This window comes from Podarcis pityusensis, assembly GCF_964106645.2.
Source record: "Podarcis pityusensis genome assembly, chromosome: Z".
Classification (NCBI taxonomy): Eukaryota; Metazoa; Chordata; class Lepidosauria; order Squamata; family Lacertidae; genus Podarcis; species Podarcis pityusensis.
The window spans coordinates 18,397,435-18,416,795 of NC_138044.1; the positions used below are offsets into that span (position 1 = coordinate 18,397,435).

General features: G+C 49.3%; 1 protein-coding gene across 3 annotated transcripts in view; it reads left to right on the forward strand.

Annotated features, from left to right (window-relative positions):
* NOTCH1 (notch receptor 1) overlaps positions 1–19,361 on the forward strand; it is a 95,750-nt gene that overhangs the window by 37,366 nt on the left and 39,023 nt on the right. For all 3 annotated transcript variants that reach the window (XR_013981396.1, XM_080989691.1, XM_080989692.1), the window contains 10 exons: positions 1,221–1,483; positions 1,599–1,937; positions 5,762–5,884; positions 6,730–6,963; positions 7,131–7,286; positions 8,409–8,594; positions 9,710–9,823; positions 13,970–14,083; positions 17,717–17,950; positions 19,057–19,167. Coding sequence is in view for 2 of the 3 variants with exons in the window: in XM_080989691.1 (XP_080845817.1) it covers positions 1,221–1,483; positions 1,599–1,937; positions 5,762–5,884; positions 6,730–6,963; positions 7,131–7,286; positions 8,409–8,594; positions 9,710–9,823; positions 13,970–14,083; positions 17,717–17,950; positions 19,057–19,167 (1,874 nt within the window). In the remaining variant the exon portion in view is untranslated. The remainder of the gene's footprint in view (positions 1–1,220; positions 1,484–1,598; positions 1,938–5,761; positions 5,885–6,729; positions 6,964–7,130; positions 7,287–8,408; positions 8,595–9,709; positions 9,824–13,969; positions 14,084–17,716; positions 17,951–19,056; positions 19,168–19,361) is intronic.

Here is a 19,361-nt window from a genome sequence, read left to right on the forward strand (position 1 = left end):
CTTTTAATGGAATCTGGCAGGGCTGTTAAGAATTTACAGCCTTGAGGCCCTGCCCTCCTTCTTTCTTCTTCTTGTGTCCCCAGTAACAGTTTATTCAGCTGTTTTTAAATGTGTTGCTTCCCACCTAGAACCTTTTGAATGGGATGGGCTATAAATCCAAGAGAAACCCACAAATGTGTGACAAGAGGTAACAAAAAGCCTGTTGTGGCCCTGCGGAATATACAGGTTACCTGTCCTGTCCTGGAAATGAGAGGGCATTTTTTTCAGGTGGCAGGGGTCAATTGCAGACATGGGCTGCAGGAGGTGATAGTTTGGGGGCACAACCCCTTCCTCTTCATGCAGAATGCTGGGAGGGGTTGAATCAGCCCCACCAACCAGTTGCCCTGAGCATTGTATGGATTGCTGAGGTACCTGAAGCATGTTGGGAAAAGTCTCCTGGAAGACCTCCTACTACCAGTTGAGTATTCATTGCTAGATCCTGGATATGGCCAAAGGCCCCCCCCCCAGCATCCTGTGCTCACAGTGGGTGTCCAAATGCCTATTATGGGAAGCCCACAGGCAAGACCTGAGCACACAGCAACTCTCCCCACTTGTGATTCTCAACAACTGGTATTCAGAGCTAGACTGCTCCTGGGGATGGAGGTTCTGCTCTTATGGTAGACCTCTTATGGTAGACCTTCACGTTGGCTAACCAGATGCCCCAATGGGAAGCAGTGTTAGATATATGTTAGGCACCAATGGTCACCTTAAACCTAGTTTGTGGTCACTACAATGGAGTGCCTTACTTGTCAGAGAGTTGGACTAGATGTCCCTCGGGGTCCCTTCCAACACTACAACTCTACAATTCTATGATCTCAGCTACATTGCTTGACTATAGCTTGCTCTACAACAATTCCTTTGTCCCAGTATACAAGGAGAAACACAACACAGCAGAAATGGTATTAACTATGGCCTAAGGCAAAGGTTTTTAAATTGTGGTTGCCAACCTTGCACCCAGAAATCTCCACATAGTTGCAATTGGACCTGCGCCAGTAGCAAAATGCACCTTGAGAATTTTAAACACTGATGTGTTCTGAGTGCAACTGCAGTCTCCTCTCCTGTAGTTGGCATTCAGAGGCAATGGAGGTGCAATGTATCCATCGAGGGTTGCTGTTTTGGGTAAATGCTGCCATGCCACTACCCTCCTTAGTCCTGATGTGTCCCCTTTTTCCTCACTCTAGGTGCCCCAGCTCTCATGTGGGCAGCCGGTGCCACCTGCAGAACCCGTGTCTCAGCTACCCCTGCAAGAATGCGGGCACCTGCCAGCCCATCGTCCGTGGCAACGTGGCCGAGTATACCTGTGCCTGCCACCTAGGCTACACTGACAAGCTGTGCCTTACTCCTGAGGAGAACGCGTGCCTCAGCAGCCCCTGCCACAATGGAGGGAGCTGTGACCTTGTCACGCTGACGGAATACAAGTGCCGCTGCCCTCCAGGATGGTCAGGTAAGCGGGCAGCAAGTCTTTGAGCACCAGCAATCCCAGGTTATTATCAGTCCCAAATCAGTTGAGCTGCAGAATGTTTCTCTAAAGGAAGCTTGTGTGTTTGCCCCTTTCCTAGGCAAAACGTGCCAGCAGGCAGACCCTTGCGCCTCCAACCCTTGTGCCAACAGTGGGCAGTGTGTGCCCTTCGAATCGACCTATGTGTGCAAGTGCCCATCAGGCTTCCATGGGGCCACGTGCAAGGAGGACACCAACGAGTGCAGCCGCTCCCCCGCCATCTGCAAGAACGGCGGCACCTGCGTCAACGAGGTGGGCTCCTACCAGTGCCACTGCAGGCAGGCCTACACAGGACAGAACTGCGAGCACCTTTACGTCCCCTGCAACCCCTCGCCTTGCCAGAATGGAGGCACCTGCCGGCAGACCGGAGACACCACCTACGAGTGCACCTGCCTGCCAGGTATGGATGGGGGCACTGCCTGGTTCTTGCTGGCTGCTTGAAGCTGCCTTTTCTCCTTGGCTTCTAGTGGCCGCGAGCCCTTGGTGGGAGTGGGTACGTAGGAAGCTGCCCTCTGCTGAGCCAGAGAATGGGGCTCCCACTGAGCTCCAGCCCTTCACCAGGGTGTTTGTGGAGAGGAGTTTCTAGTCCTCAAGAGTTCTGAACCAAAGCGCTGAATTAAATGGAAATACAGGAAGCTGCCCAATGCTGAGACATTGGTCCAACCAGCTCAGCATTGTCTACACTAATAGCAGCTCTTCAGGGTTTCAGGCAGGGAGCAATTCCTGCCCTACCTGGTTAATTCAGACCTTTGTTTAGAACCATGAGGGCCAGAATCCTCTCTTATTTTGGGGTGAGGGCTGTAGCTCAGTGCTCTGCATGCAGAAGGTCCCAGGTTCAAACCCCAGTACAATCTCCTTACCTTGGACCCTAGAGAGCTGCCACTCAGTGCGAAGGATATAAAGCTAGACTATTCCAATTGCCCAACTGCTATACGACAGCTCTTTATGCCCTATGCAAACCACCTGGACCCAGAGCAAAGAGGGGCTTCTTTGCTCCCTCCAGCAAACTACCCACTAGCAACCTGGCTACTAGTGGTCCTGTCCTGTGGCACCAAGGCTTGACATCTGCAGCTAGAGGTCCCTTAGATAGGTTTCCTCCCCACCCAAAGTGCTGCTCAGTATCAGTGCAGTCCGTTTTCCAGGCAGCAATCAGATCCTTCCGCGTACCCAGGAGGGGCAGAGAGGGGTCAGTTATCGCAACAGGAGTGTGCTGCTGCCGGGCTCTTCAAAAACAAAGCCCTCTTCCCCTGTTGTTGTTTTTTCCATCCCAACTGCCTGCTAACTTTATCTAAGACCCCTATTGCTGCTGCTGCTGCTGCTGTTAATGTGCTGCTTTGAGTTTGAAAGCATTGGTGCCTCTCCAGCTGATTAATTGCTTGGGACAGGCTCAAAAGGAGTTGCGAAGTGTCTTTGCTGCCTGATCCTGAGATTGGTCAATTGGGCTTCTTTGAAAGATTAATCAGTTTGGAGAGGCACAAGTTCAAAAAGTAACAAAGAAGAACGAATCAGGCTTCCTCTTATCTTAGCTGCCCTACTTTTTTAGCATTCACAAATGACTAATTTTTCCTTTTTTTTCTTTTTGTCTGACCTGCTGCCTATTCTTTGCATTTCTTTTTTTTTTTTTTAACACCCAGTCCTCTTTCTGTGCCTCTTAACAGCAGCCAGAGAGGCAGCAATTTAAGAGCTTTGTGGCGAGTCAGACATTGGTCCATCTAGCTCCATATTGCCCATACTGACTGGCAGCAGCAGTGACTCCAGGATTTCAGGCAGGGGACATTATTTTTCCTCCAATCACGGCATCTTCATGACAAGAATAACTTCTCTGAGCTGTAGCTCAGTGGTAGAATACCTGCTTTGCATGCAGAAGGTGCCAGGTTCAATCCCCAATTGGCATCTCCAGGCAAGGGCGGGGAAAGACTCCTCTTGAAGCTTTGGAGTGCCACTGCCATCTGTGTAGACAGTATGGAGCTAGATGGCTTTTTGGTCTGACTTGTTCCTGTTTTATTCAGAATTTTAACTTTATTTTTAGGGAGAGGGCTGCTTTTTTGTGCAGAAGGCCCCAAATCCAACCCCCAGGAGCATCTCCAGGAGACTCCCCATGTGAAAACCTAGACTGCCACTATCATCCAGTGTAGGAAGGTCCTGGACGGAATGGGCCATTTGTCGTTACTCATTAAAAGGCAGCTTCTATTGTACATATAGGAAGTAGGAGTTTGCTAAAACAAAACAAAACACACAAAAAACCCTTGCAGCCCGCAGTCAAAACAGCTGTTGCTTCACTTCTAGGGGTGTGTGTGTGTGTGTGTGTGTGTCTTTTTGCAGAACCTGCTTCTCCAGCTCCTTCACTGTATACTCTCAAGTATATTGCTTTCACCCTGAGTTGAGGACACAGGGTGGCAGCTGGAGAAATCAGTGTCAATGAAGAGCAGAGAAGGAGGGTTCCTTGATCAAACAAGATCCTGCCTTTTCCCTCCTCTTCTATTTTTGAGGGTGGGAGATCCTTTCTGTGTGGAAACGAGCAAGGCTCTGGGTCCATTGCTGTGTCTGGGTCCATTGCTGTGCCTTCAGACTTTGTTGGAGCTGGTTTCTTGGGAGGAGGCAGAGTATGCATCCAAATGCCGGCCGGCTGGGAAATCACAAAAGGGGGAGAGCGCTGCTGCTGCTCTTGTGCCCGAGTCCTTCTTGTGTTCTTTCCTTCGAGGGTATCTGGTTGGCCACGGGGAGAACAGAAGTCTGGGCGAGGTGCACCATTGGCCAGCCCCAGCCCCAGCAGGGCTCTTCTTAGGTTCCTGTCGCAGAAATGGACCCCTTGTTTCGGGCTGCAAATGTCAGGATGCTAGGAGGACTTCCTTGCGCATGGGGTGGGGGGGGGAGAGAGAGAGAGAGCGGCAGGAGCAGGAAGAGAAAAGCAGGTTACATCATGGACGGCACAGGGAGCTAAAAGGAGGTGAAGCGGGCAGGGCCCTTCCGCTATAAAACCCTGTGGTTGGCGGAGTCTGTGTGGCACCAGTCCCATTCTCTACCCCCACCCCCAATTGCAGTGCAGTTCCTTCCTTTCTGGGCCCTGTTTTCCTGCTGTGCTGAATGGAAGGACACCAGGCGATGGAGCCTCCTGCACTGGAATCTCCCACACACTTCGTATTGCATTCTCTCCCCACAATTATTATACAGCTCCTCTCTTGTGAGCTTAGGTAGAAACAAGTTGCTGTGGCCAGATGCTCACACAGCTTTTCTGCAAAGTCTTGTACCCGGGGGCTCGCTACTCTGGCTTCTCAATAAAAGTGAACGTAAACATAGTCTTATGCAAATTCAGGCGTGTTGGTTCCTCCAGGGTGCAGCAGTTAAGTTTCTGGAAAAAACCAAACAAATAGTGATGCTCCAAGAACAAATGTGAGCTGAGCCTTTTACCCTCCAGATTGTTGTTGAACTACAGCTATCATCCTCCCATAGGGATCAAGACCTCCTGCTGAGAGAGAAAAAGGGGGAGTCCCATTAGTAGGGTCACAACATGTCTGGAGAGCGAGGGGTGGCACCCAGTTCACCGTGTGCTGTATTTGAACCAGCAAGGTTCAAGCCCCCGGCCCCCCAAGAGAAGAAACAAGCAAGCTTGTGTTCTTTTAGAATGGACTTCTTCATGCAGCACATAGTTATGACTGAGGAACTCACCCCCCCACAAGGAGGAGCGATGGCCAACTAGGATGGCTTTAAAATAGGTTTAGACAAATTCATAGAGGAGAGTTTACTAGGCACGCTGGCGATGCTTTGCCTCCATATTTGGAAGCAATAAACGCTTCTGAATAGCTGTTACTGGAACCTTCAGGAGGGCAGTGTTGCTGTTGTGCTCTGCTTGAGAGTTTCCCAAAAGAGGCACCTGGCTGGTGACTGTCTATGCTACGCTGGGCCCTCTTTGGCCTGATCCAGCAGGCTCTTCTTAAGTTCTTAAGCAAGCATGGAGGCTCCAAATCCAATATATAAGGTAATTTTCCAGTATATATTTTTTTAATGGGGCACCCATATTTTCTGAGACTGGATGGCATTTCACATCAAGTCAGATTGACAGCATCTCTTGAGGTTTTCTGGCAGGCTGAGCAATTTTGAATCCTCTGCCACTAAGTAACAGAGCCTGCTGTTTCTCTCCCATTGTCAGAGGGGGCTAAAAACCAGGTCTGACACACGTTTTCTTCCTTTCCCCTTTTTCTTTCCCCACCTTCAAACACCTGGCAGGTTTTGCTGGTCAGAACTGTGAGGAAAATCTCAACGACTGCCCAGGGAACAACTGCAAGAATGGAGGGACCTGCGTGGACGGGGTGAACACCTACAACTGTCAGTGCCCCCCTGAATGGACAGGTAGGGAATGAAGGCCAATATCTTTGGGTGGGGGACTAGGGAATAGGCGAGGGTTTGGCTCCAGGGAGGGTCATGGTCAGGGTTTGAGGACTTGCTCAGCTGCACCCTTCCAATCCATTCTCTGTTCATAGGGAGCACCTAAGATGCCAAGATTGCAGACCTTTACAGATTTATGTTGAAAGTTATGCATTATGAAATACGCAATACAGTAGTACCTCAAGTTTAATGTGCTTCGAGTTGCGCTCCGCGGCAATCCAGAAGTAACGGAGTGCGTTACTTCCGGGTTTCGTCACTCACGCATGCACAGACGCTCAAAATGACGTCATGCGCAGAAGCGGCAAAACGTGACCTGCAGACACGTCTTACGTTCCATTCGGGATGCAAACGGGGCTCCGGAATGGATCCCATTCGCATCCCAAGGTACCACTGTATTAGCGTTGTTATTGCCATTTTATTAGCCTTAGCTACAACTATTATTGTTGTTGCTCTTGCTACCATTAATAATGTTGCTGGGGCTTATCCCACATTACACCTCCTCAAAGTAAGCCTATTGAAATTGGTGAATTTGACTTGCTCAGGTCACCCAAATTTTAGTAGGTCAGCTCTGCATAGGACTTAGCTGTAAACAACCCACTCTTACAATTATCACAATTGTTACTGAGGACCTTGCATTATATGAATTAAATAAGTTTGCTGTCTTTTGACAATGAGGGCAAAGGTGATGTCCAACTCATCTCTTTACTCCGCCCCACTGCGATTCCTGCCTTGCAGTGGCTGGACTAGATGACCCCCCCTTGGGCCTCTTCCAACTCTTCAAATTCTATGATTTTGTGAACCTCTTCCAGGCCAGTACTGTGCAGAGGACGTGGACGAGTGCCAACTGATCCCCAATGCTTGCCAGAACGGGGGCACGTGCCACAACACCCATGGCAGCTACAACTGCGTCTGTGTCAACGGCTGGACAGGCGAGGACTGCAGCGAGAACATTGACGACTGCGCCAACGCTGCCTGCTTCGTGGGAGCCACTTGCCATGATCGTGTGGCCTCTTTCTACTGCGAGTGCCCTCATGGACGGACAGGTGCGGATCGAGGGAGCTGAATGCAAGGTCCCAGCTCTCTCCTCTGTTGGTACACGAAACCAGGGGTGCCACTTTGGGGTGGGTGGCCATGGCACTTTTGAGAGAGGGAGGGTTGGAGCCCCCCTGCAAGCATTCTTCTCTAAGCACCTGTGCCCATTTCCTTGCAGGTCTGCTCTGCCACCTCAACGATGCTTGCATTAGCAATCCCTGCAATGATGGGTCCAACTGCGACACCAACCCAGTCACTGGGAAGGCCATCTGCACCTGCCCCTCTGGCTACATGGGGCCTGCCTGCAACCAGGATGTGGATGAATGCTCGCTTGGTAAGTGGGCACAGGGAGGACTTGGCAGGGAGAAAAACCAGTGGAAAGGGACCTGCGTAGGCTGAAACCCAATGTAATACAGTCAGCATACAGGAAATAAAAAAAGCATGCCTCACACAAGGACTTCAGAACAAAGTAGCAAAATGCAAAATAACAGCAACAACAACAACTGTAATCTCGAGTTAGAATCGTAGAGTTTGAAGGGACCCTCAGGGTCATCTAGCCCAACCCCCTGCAATGCTGGAAACCCGGCTGACAGAGTTACTCGCTGAAAATGCTCTCTCTTGGTTTCAGGTGTTGGTTTTTTCTCACCGATAGAAATTTAGCTGCCATTGATGCCTTTGTTTATGTTTTTATCTTCCATTAGATTTTTAACATAAAGTTGAACTGACCTTGGTCAGCAAAGGGGCCAAATTTATTTTGCTGCCAAACTCCAGTTTAGTAAGCAGAACAGATATACATTGTTTTGTGGATTCCAGCTCCTGATAGTTAACAGGGGCATAATACCTTGAAGGAAAGAGGGGAGCCAGCATACCTGCTGTCCCACAGCACTTGGGATATGGAAGGGCATTGAATCTGCCCAGAGTTAACACTCTGCATTATTTAGCAACATTTGGACCCCCCAAAATAGGGAACTAGCTAGAGCAGGTCATCATAAGAAATACTCAAGGAGTACAGTGGAATCCTGAAACCCAGCTCAGGAGACTACATGCAAACAGAGAGTTTGGGGAAGGACAAGGCCAGGAACCAGAAAGGTGCAGGCTGGGAGGTCCCGATCCATGGCCACCATCCCCAGTCATGCTCTGTTGCTTCCTTTGGGAGCTACTGCTTCTCTTCACTGTGTTTTTGTGTGTGTGTTCAATTTGGATTTGATTTAATATTTGTTTGCTGCTTTCTGGAAGGGGGGGGGGGAGCACAACGGCAGTGCCAAGCTCAGAGAATCTCACAACAACAACCGTGTTACAAATGAGCAAACAATATTTATTGTATTGAAAAACTCACGATAGCATATAGATAAAGCAAAGGCAAACACAGGAGTAGTAAAGAATTAACACAGTTCAGTACAAACTCGGAAGACCAGTAATGCTGATTATGTCTTTTTAATGGTTCTGAACCCAACAGGTGCCAACCCCTGTGAGCATGCGGGGAAGTGCCTGAACACAGAGGGCTCCTTCGAATGCCAGTGCCAGCAAGGCTACTCTGGCCCCCGCTGTGAGATTGATGTGAATGAGTGCTCCTCAAACCCCTGCCAGAACGATGCCACCTGCCTGGACCAGATCGGGGTCTTTCACTGCATTTGCATGCCAGGTGAGTGCCCAGTTCTACGTACCACCCAGGAGGTATCCCCAGCAGTGTGCCCTCTAGGTGAACTCCCAGCTCCCTTTATTATTCACTTACACACACACACACACAAACACAGCGCCCCGAAGGAGTTCAAGGTGGCATGCATGGTTCTTCCTCTGTTCCTTATTTAATTCAACAACCCTGTGAGGTTAGGCTTTAGCTAAGAGGCAGTGACTGGCTCCCAAATTCCTGTCTGGAAAGCTTTGTGGCCAAGTTGGGGGGTGGGGGATTTTAACCCTGATCTCTCCCAGGTTCTAGTCAACACTCTTAACTGCATCAAACCTGACTCTCAGCATAGCCAGTGCCTGTGAATGATGCTGGGAGCTGGTAGTCTAGCAGCAGCTGCAGGTCACCACATTGACAGCCTCTGTTACAACATATTTGTATGTCAGTTTGTGCCTGCACTGTGTGAAGCCTGATGCCTAGGAGAGAAGTGGCGTCTGGGCATATTCTTCTTTGACGTTTGCCACACCTGGACTTCTCCTACCAGTGAAGTAAAGCCAAGCAGCTTGCTTGTTTCCCTGGCAGACCCTCTTAAACGTCCCAAAAGTTTAGGAGGGAAACAAGCAAGCTGCTTTGACCCTAGCCTGGATACACAGGCTCAGAGCCTTTTTAAAAGTAATTGCCTTGGTGCACCCCAGATCCCCTCCCTTCTGGGCTGCAGGAGTAAGTGGGAGGATGGAAGGTGGCAGCAATTACCAGAGAGTAAGACCCATTGGCAACACTGCAGGGCTGTTGTGTTGCAGCTGGTCAAGGAAGGGGGTGGGAGAGCCTCGCTTAGGGGCACACACACACACACACATGCATCACATCCTGAACAAGAGCAGTCCTGATATGTGTTGATGCACTGCAACATTTTGCTGCCACCAAACTGCAGGAGAAAGTGGCTAAGCAGAGCCAGGAGTCTCTCCTCCACCATAAAGCCAAAGGAGGAGCTGGCCTTGCCAAAGGTGGGCTTGAGCCATTTGCTGCTGGCTCTTTGAGGCTATAGGTGCTATAGGTGTGCTGTCCTCTCAGCATGCATCAGGGGAGCTCCTTTAGGCTTACCTTTTCTTTCCTTGTCGGGAAACTCCTTTCAGGCTACGAGGGCATCTACTGCGAGATCAACACGGACGAGTGCGCCAGCAGCCCCTGCCTGCACAACGGGAACTGTGTGGACAAGATCAATGAGTTTGCCTGCGAGTGCCCCAGAGGTACTACTGGAGCGGGGTGGGGTGGGGGTGGAGGGGCATCGATCTCTCCGCCTTCAGTGCAAAGCCTTTGTAGTGAGAACGGAGCTGCAGTTAATCCACCACCCAGAGGCAAACCTTGCCGGCAGGTTTGAAATATGCTCAGAGTGGGCAGCTCGGGGGAAATTGGATGCTTCTCCTCTGATGTCTCTTAATTCTGGCAGTTCCAAGGGGCTCCACGCCTGCATTTGAGGTGGAGGAATGTGGTGTTGAGAAGTGGGTTGCCCTGTCTTTGAAGGAGTGTTTGGGGGGGGGGCTGCCACTGCTTTTAGCCCTGGTACGTAAAGGAAACCTCTGGGTCCAGAGGTCCAGTTTACCTTTCAGGCAGGGGGTATCTCCTAGCCTTACCTAAAGAAGCTACCAGAGGCTGAACCCTGGGGTTTTGAACCTTGTGCATGCAAAGCAGAAGCTCCATGCCACTGGTGGCTTTTTCCCCTAAAAAAGGAAGTAAGGTTACTAGTCCTCATGATTCTAAATAAAGGGCAGGTTTAAATAGAAATCTGCCTTGCACAGACAGAATTTGCACTGTGTTCAGGACAGAAAGACCCCCCCCCCCACCGCATCAGAGGTGTTATGTCTTTGAATGCCAGTTGCTGGGGGGTGGCTAGCAAGGAAGTGCTATTGTGCTCAGGGCCCTGGTGTGCACGTCATGTGTGGATGAGAGGAGTGTGCACTGGGAAGCTTGGGAATCACCCAGGCACACTCATCATCAGGCAGACAGGACTGGTTCCGTTCTCTGCTCAGTGCCTGCCCTATGGAGAAACTGAGTTTATCATTTGGTGTGTGTGTGTGTGTGTGTGTGTGTGTGTGTGTGTGTGTAAAATTGCTTTGTCATTACAAGATTCCTAACAGCAAATATAATTTAGGGTAAGTAGTTGTGACCACAGGAAAAAACCAATGACCTCTGTGGATCCTGTTACCTTTTTAGTGGCTGCATTCACTCGGTAGTTTATTTCGCCTTCATGACGTTTCCTCTGTGTTATATTTGAACTTTTGCATGAGATGAAAACCAGAGATATAGCAGAATGCAACGGAGGTTTCACTCTCATTTCTGTGTTATTTGCAAACAGACATTTCTTCTGGAAGCAAATAACAGAGATACATGTTAAAACTTGCTCTACATTCCACTAGATTTTTAGAGGTGGCTTCTTCGCCATGTTAAAGCTCATATATAATGCAGGAATCAACAGTTAGGGAAACTTCAGGAAAATGGGATAAACTGTGCTGGGATTACAGCCTTCTCTATATTCCTAGAAGTGGGTTTACATTGTGTGAAAGCTCAAATATAACATGGAAACTAGCAGTTGGGGAAATGTCAGGAAAAGGGAATAGACCAGGCATCAGCAGACTTTTTCAGCAGGGAGCCGGTCCACTGTCCCTCAGACCTTGTGGGGTGCTGGACTATATTTTGAAGGAAAAAAACGAACGAATTCCTATGCCCCACAAATAACCCAGAGATGCATTTTAAATAAAAGCACACATTCTACTCATGTAAAAACACGCTGATTCCTGGACCATCTGCAGGCCGCATTTAGAAGGCAATTGGGCCAGATCCGGCCCCTGGGCCTTAGTTTGCCTACCCATGAAATAGACTGTCATGTAAATTCAGCCGAAGTTATACCACACCAGCTGCACAACAAGCCTCGGTGCCACTTTTGCAGAGTTAAGATGCTGAGGGTGGGGGTTAGGGGTTCTGCCCTGTTGATTAGAAGGGGCTGCTACTTTGGCGGTTGTTTTGCCCTATTCTGACACCCCCCCTTTTTTTGTGCAACTCAGAACAGCAAATGCACACACCTCTCCTCTCAGTATAAAGAGGCCTTCAAGCCAAGCTCTACTTCCTGCTTCATCTGGGAGACAGAATGAAAGCGAGGGAGCGAGAAACCGAGGATCAATTTAAATAATGGCAGGAACAAGATTTGCACTTATAAAGGCCCCCCTAGTTGGGGAATAAGTTGGTGAGGGGGAGCACTGGGAAGCTGGGAGAGGCAGAATGAGAGGAAGGCTGGATGGATTTAAATGAGGTGTTGCAGTCCACAGGACGAGAGAATGGGGGAGAGTGCCGGATAATCCATGAAATGGGGCTTTGGGGGCTTTTTGAAGTCGAGAGGCCGGGCTTTCCTCCTCCACCTCCTCCTCCTCTGTAGATGTAAATAAGATGTTCTCAGGGAGAGCCAGTCCAGCGCCCATTCAGAACCCCAGGCAGCCGTCTCCATGGCGATGGAGAGCGAAGGCCCTGAAAAACTTGATTTGGGGGCTGAATGGAGGGGAAGCAGAGCCCCAGGGTACAGAAGGCTGGCACCCCAAGTGTTGACGTGGAATAGTTGCCACAACAAGCCACAATTTACTAGCAAGAAGAGGATTTGAAGGTCCCCCTCCCCTTCAGCGTCTCGTTGGAAGAGTTTCTGTGTGTATGGAGGGGTGTGTGAAAAACCCACATTTTCAAGCTCTTTTTTCTTATCCTGGTTGTAGGGATAGTTTAGGGGTCCTTGCGTGTGAGTGAGAGAGAGAGCGAGCGAGAGAGAGAGAGAGCGCTTCACATTCACACCATAAAGCACCATGATTCCACTTTGAAGAGTCATGGCTTCCCCCCCAAAGAAACCTGGGAGCTGCTGTTTGTTCAGGGTGCTGTAAGTTCCTAGGAAACCTCTCTATTTCCTTCATGAAGCTACAGTTCCCTGAGTTCCCTTTGAAGAGGCACTGATGGTTAAACTGCTCTAGGAATTGTAGCTCTGTAAGGGGAATATGGGGGGTTGCCTAACAACTCAGTCCCCTGAACAAACTATAGTTCCCAGGATTCCTTGGGGGAAAGCCATGGCTTTTTAAAGTGGCATCACAGTACTTAAAATGTATGGTGGCCAGAGGGTGCCGGGGGTGGGAGAGAGAAGTCATATTGGCTTTCTGCAGTGAAGTGGAACAGATTTCTACTGCTTCGGTGCTGCAAACTTCCCAGAAACAAAATGTGTAACTAAGAAGGTGCTGGAGACAGAGAGAGTTGGCTGTCGCTTTCGCACCTGGGTACTGTGCCAAATGGGGCAACCGAAAAAAGGGGGCAGCCAGGCCCCCATGACATGCTTTTTACGCTCTCTAGAGAAGATTTCCAGAGACAGGACAAGATCTTGGAAGGGGGAGCAGTGCCCATCTGTCAGTTTGCATTTTCACATTTCTGGACATTTTTTAAGGGATTGAGGATGGGGGGCGGGATACAGCTTTACCCTCCAGTTTGTGGGAAATCACAAGAGTTATCGTAATTGTCCACCCCGAACTGGGTCCCCCCGCCCCACTTTGGGGCTGAGGATGTTTGTGGGAAGGCAGCTGTGAAGTGTATAATGACAGCCTATTCATCAAGATATTTCACAGAAAAGGTTTTTTGGCTTTTATTCCCAACTCCTCTGACTGTCCCTTGGGTACTCCTTTTTTAAAATAAAAGTGACTGGGAAATTCAAGCAGGGTGTCTGGACTGCATCCTGACCAGATAAAGATGTGCACAAAGGGGTCGTCGCCAGCTAAGCCCTACTGAAGAGTAGAACCATTGAAGTTAGGAATGCCCATAATTTCTAATAGGTCTATCTTGAGTAGAACTAAAATTGAACTTAAGAAGGGCCTGGCTGCTGGATCAGGCCACTGGCGCCCCTCTATGCCAGCATCCTGTTCTCACTTGTGGTCAACCAGATGCCCGTATGGGAAGCCTGCAAGCAGGATCTAAGCACAAGAGCCCTCCCTATGCCATGGTTTCCAGCATCTAGCTCAGTATTGTGCCCACTGACAGGCAGCCACAACTCTCCAGTGGTTTCATGCAAGTCATGTTCCCAGCCCGACCTAGAGATGCAACCGGGGACTGAACCTGGGACCTTCTGCATGCAAAGCAGTGACTCTGTCACTATGCCGCAGCCCTTCTCCTAAAGCCCCTACAGTTTCCCTTTCTGGTCATCTAGAGGAATGCCTTACTTGCCACAGGTGACTAGGCAAGAAGAGGCTTCAAACCTGTGGAAGAGGTGGGAGCCATATTTGTTCCTTATCAGCAAGGGAGAGGAGGAGGGTGACCATTGCAGGGGTCTCGACCATCCTGAAGTCGGTGCTCAGGCCAAGCTCAGCCTCTTTGTTTCCCGGCAGGTTTCAATGGCCACCTGTGTCAGTACGACATTGACGAGTGTGCCAGCACCCCGTGCAAGAATGGTGCCAAGTGTGTTGATGGCCCCAATGCCTACACCTGTGAATGCACTGAAGGTAAGCAGGGTTGGGGGTGTGGGATTTCTGACCTCTTCTGGAGGGCAAGGATTCTGAGACAGGGGGCAGCCCACTGCGGAAATAATGTATTTCACTGCACACAAAGGGATTTGATTTATTAGACTTTTCTATCACTTGGTGCTAAAAGAAAGTCTCTAATATGCTTTAGTATATATTTCATAACATGCCTTGATTGAAAACAAAACCCTTCTGTGCAGCACAAAAATGCTTAAAACAAATTGTCAATAAGAAGAATAAACAACAATAATTTAAGAACCTTTTTAAAGGTTGAAAGCACAATGAACTAAAGCTTGCATCAACTTTCCAAATACCTGGTTAGGCCTATCTAAACAAAAATGTTTTCAACAGGTGCCAGAAAGAGTACGGTGAAGGTGGTTGCCTGTTGTCACTAGGCAGGGAGTTCCAAAGTATACTGCAAAGTAATGCAAAATAGCATAACGTAGTAGAGAATGTTACACAATGTTGGAACAAGAATTGCAAAACAAAACCCACACACCGTAAAGCATGGACTGAACATTGTTAACAACAGTGTCATTAAAATCGCCCATATCCCCAGGACAATAAGGGCTTTTATTGGAGGAGGGCTACCTGGAGATTCCGGGGGCTGTATACCACAAAGCTCCAACCATTCCCCTAAAAATATAGTAAGATTCTAGTCCTCATAGTTCTGAAGAAATGGCTGAGTTAAATAGTTACGTTGGGGGTGCCATATACTGAGACTGACCCTTGGTGCATCTAATTCAGTACTGTTTGCACTGAGTAGTGCCTAATTTTTCTTTTTCTGCATTTCATCAGACATGAGTTTAACACACACTTTGCTCGTAAAGCCAGGCTACTGCCTATTCTCTCTCTGTATGTGTGTGTTTAAAAAAACTCTTAAGTCCTCCTTCTGTGCCTCTGACAGTAGCCTGAGAGGCAGCAGTTTACCAGCCTTCTACTGATGCCATGGTCCCTCTAGCTCAATCTACACTGGCTGGCAGCAGTGGCACTCCAGAGTTTTCAGGCAGGAGATGATTCCAGTCATACCTGGAGATATATGTGGGGATTGAGCCCAGGGGCCTTTTGCATGCCAAGCAGATGCCGCCATGACACTTCCTCAGATGTTTCTGAAAGGCCTAGAGGAGTCTCAGTTCGGCTTGCAACCTAGAAATGCTTTCAGGAGGGGAGGAGCAGCATCTCTGATTCTTTACTGGTGCAATGCCAGGGTCCCTGGCACCGACAACTGGTGGCACCCCCCCCCCCCAAAATATTTGGACTCTGCTTCCATTTCCTCCCTCTCTCCCCCACTCCTCATGAGTTTTGCTCTGTGCAGCACCTGACACAATGGAGGCAGCTCCCCCTCACCTTGGCTGAAAGCCAAACATTGCTGGGGAAGGGGGTGTTGTATGCCAGCCATTGGGGACTTTGCCTCTGGTCTCCTCCTTCCTTCTTGGGCCCCTCGCCTCCCCACAAAGGAGAAAGCGGGGACGGAGCAATACAAAAAACAGGCCATTTCCAAACCCTCACATACACATACACATACACACGGGTTTTTTTGGGGGGGGGTAGCAGGGGCCGTGCGCACTCGATGAGTGAAACTCAAGTAGGTTTGGGGACAAAGCCGACGCCATGAGCCGGCAGCAGTGAACAGAGGTGCTTTTGTGGGGGTCCTCCGCTAAAAATCTTCCAGCTGAACAGTCTCTAATGAGCATCTTGGTCTCACCGATGAAAAGCTGAGATGTGGATTTCGTTGATGGGGGAGGCCTGTGGGGAGGGGGGGAACAGTCAAAGCCTGACTTTGTCTTCCTTCCAACCCCCCTCTTCCTTCCCCCACTCCCGGCTTTTGTCCTCCTCCCTCCTCTGTCTCCCGGCACTTCTCAGTTGCTATTATCCCTCCATACAGGCAGCCGTACATGCAGCCGTTTGTCCCAACCGAACCCGCACCCCCCCCTCCCGTCCTGGTCCTGCCCTTTTGGATTCCATGGCCAGCCTCTCTGAGCTGCATGCAGACAAAGTGGGGAAAGAGGCTGCCTCTGGGCTCCTGCGAAAGACAGGAAGAAAGGGGTAGTCTGTGCAAGGGGAGCCATTGTGCGCTCCTGGGGACAAAGCCAGGCTCTCTTTGCATTCAGTTGGGAGGCAGTAGGGAAGGGGGTGCGGTTCCTTCTCCTTCCTCCGATCGTTAAGGAACCTCCCCTCCAAATCCTCTTGCCACGCGCTGTCTTCCCTTTGCAGTCAGGGTCCCCCCTATCCATGTCTTGGCCATGCTGGCTGGCAAAGGGGTTGTTAGCTGCTGGGCTCAAGGGCACTTGGTGTGTGTTTGGTTCAGCTTCTGTGCCCCAGGCTCTCTGTGGGGGCTTCCCCGGGAACTCATCTGTATAGGAAGCTGCCTCATGCTAAGTCAGACCATGACATAGGAACATCAAATGAGCCTCTTGGATCTGGCCATCTAGCATGCTGTTTGCAGAGTGGCCAACCACAGTGGCTCACAATCAGGACCTGAGCACAAGAGCAACTCTCCCTTCCTGTGGTTTCAAGCAAATGGGATTCAGAAGCATTGCTGCCTCTGACCGTGGAGGCAGGGTGCAGCCATCGTGGCTAGTAGCCGCTGATAAACCTCTTCCTCTTCCTTCTCCATGAATCTGTCCAATCCTCTTTTAAAGCCATCCAGGTTGGTGGCTGTCACTGCCTCCTGCAGGGGTGAGTTCCGTAGTTTCACTGGCCTCCACTTCCTGCACCAGGCGCTGATTCCAAACCAGCTTCAAGGTCACAGCAATGAGAAGAGCCACCTATGATTCCTGTAAGGACTGGTCATACTGGTGTTCTGTGATCAGGCTCTCCCTTAGAGAGAGGAGGCTCAGAAGTGTCCACAAGAGGCTTTTTGGCTGTGCCCCACCAACCTCTGGAATGCTTTCTCAAGTGAAACCCACCTGCTGCAGACATTGACATCTTTTCAGTGCCTAGTTAAGACTTTCCTCTCCTTGCCTCCTGCCCAGGCTACTCAGCAGTTGATGGAATTTGAAAAGTTTTGAAAAGTTTTTAAACTTAATTGCAAGTTGCCTATGGGTTGCCCTGTGTTGGTTTTTGTTGTTGTTTATTAGGCTTACAAGTTGCTTTTTTACAAAAATAACTCAAAGCAGCTTATAAGGAAATAGCACATACATTAACACTAGCAGAATGGTAGACTCTTAAGTGCAGACGTGTTTCATATCTGGACCTCACAATTCTGGGGTTTAATATTAATGCACACATGGACAACACGTCCAAGAGAGTCAAACTAACAATCAAGCCACTACTGTTCAATCAAACTGGTGTAGTTCTGCGATATATATGCAACATCGATAGAACATGGTTATAGGCTCTGAGGACACCTGGCAACTAGTGGAATGGTACATTTGTTTAAATCTTTGAAGTTAATTGTAATTAAATGGACATTTGGTGCTTCTGCAGGATGAGGGTGACATGGTTTAATATTCATTGTTGCTTCTTGTATAAATAAGTGAAAACAATAACATATTTTGGGGTGGGGGGAACCCAGTATAAAACAGAGATCTGTGTTGGAGTGGCTGACTCCCAATTTATTGATTGACTGATGGACTGATTGTCATGACCTGCTTGGTGTTGTCTCCTCCTCAGGCTTTTCTGGCCCCCATTGTGAGACCGACATTAACGAGTGTGACCCAGACCCTTGCCACTATGGGACCTGCCAAGATGGCATTGCCACCTTCACCTGCCTCTGCCAGCCAGGCTACACGGGGCGTCTCTGTGACATGAACATCAACGAGTGCCAGAGCCAGCCTTGCAAGAACGGGGGCACCTGCCAGGATCGGAACAACGCTTATAACTGCCTCTGCCTCAAAGGGACGACAGGTAAGAGCTCTCAGGGGTGTTCACTGCAGCAGTCTTTTTGTAAAAAAATAAAATTAAATCCTAAGGGATGTTTAGGTAAGGCGAAGGCTCAGGACAGACAAAGGAAAGTGCTTCTGCACTCAGCACATAGATTAGCTATGAGAATTGCTCCCATTTTCATAAGGGCCACATCATCTCTATTCTGTACTTGTAAGGAATTGATCCAGCACGATGGCAGCACCTCATGCCCACTCAGGGATGTCCCAGCGAGAAGCCCACAAGCAGGAAATAAGAGCATAAGAAGAGCCTGCAGGATCAGGCCAAAGGGTGCCCATCTAGTCCAGTGTCGTGTTCTTAAAGTGGCTAGCAAGGAGGACAAGATCCCTTTCCCCTCCTGTGGTTTCCAGCAACTGGTATTCAGAAGCATTGCTGCCTCCCAACTGTGGAGGCAGAACATAGTCTTTATGGCTTGTGGCCATCAATAGCCCTCTCCTCCTCCATGAATTTGACTAATCCTCTTTTAAAGCTATGCAAGTTGATGGGCATCACTGCCTTCATTGGGAGCGAGTTCCACTGATGACGGAAGAAATCAAATCTTCCATCATTCAGCTCCACTGGATACCCACAGAGTTCCAGCGTTACGAGAGAGGGAGAAAAGCTTTTCTCTATCCACTTTCTCCATGCTATGTGTAATTTTGCAAATTTCTACCATGCCCTCTCTTGCCTTTTCTTTAAACTGAAAAGTCTCAAATGCTGCAGCCTTCCTCAGGCGAGAGGCTCAATCAGCCCCTTGTTGCTGTAGTATCCAGCTTGGGTCCCCCATCGTTCAGCCCGGACACTGAGATCCAGCTCCAAGGATCTTATTGTGAGAAGTGAGGTTAAGGGAATCAGGCAGAAGGCCTTCTCAGCAGCCATGGCCACCCAATGGAATGCCCTCCCAGCAGATGTCAAGGAGATAAATACCTGACTTTTAGAAGACATCTGAAGGCAGCCCTGTATAGGGAAGTTTTTAATGTTTGGTGTTTTACTGTGTTTGATGTTTTAATCTGTTGGAAGCCACCCAGAGTAGCTAGGCCAACCCAGTCAGATGGATGGCATAGAAATAAATTCTTATTCTTATTCTTAAGGGCCCAATTGCGAGGTCAACCTGGATGACTGCGCCAGCAATCCGTGTGACTATGGCAAGTGCATTGACAAAATCAATAGCTACGAGTGCACCTGTGAGCCTGGATATGCAGGTGAGGACAGGGGGTGGGATCATAGAACCATAGAATTGTGGAGTTGAAAGGGACCTAAACCAACAATGGTTGCGTTGCAGTGCAATATAGGGAAGCCGTTCTTGTACTGTATTGGGTTTTCTTTACAGCTATGGTGATTGGTTCTGGGTTGTGACACTGGGCCAGCCTGTGACCTCTTTCTCTTACCCAAACTT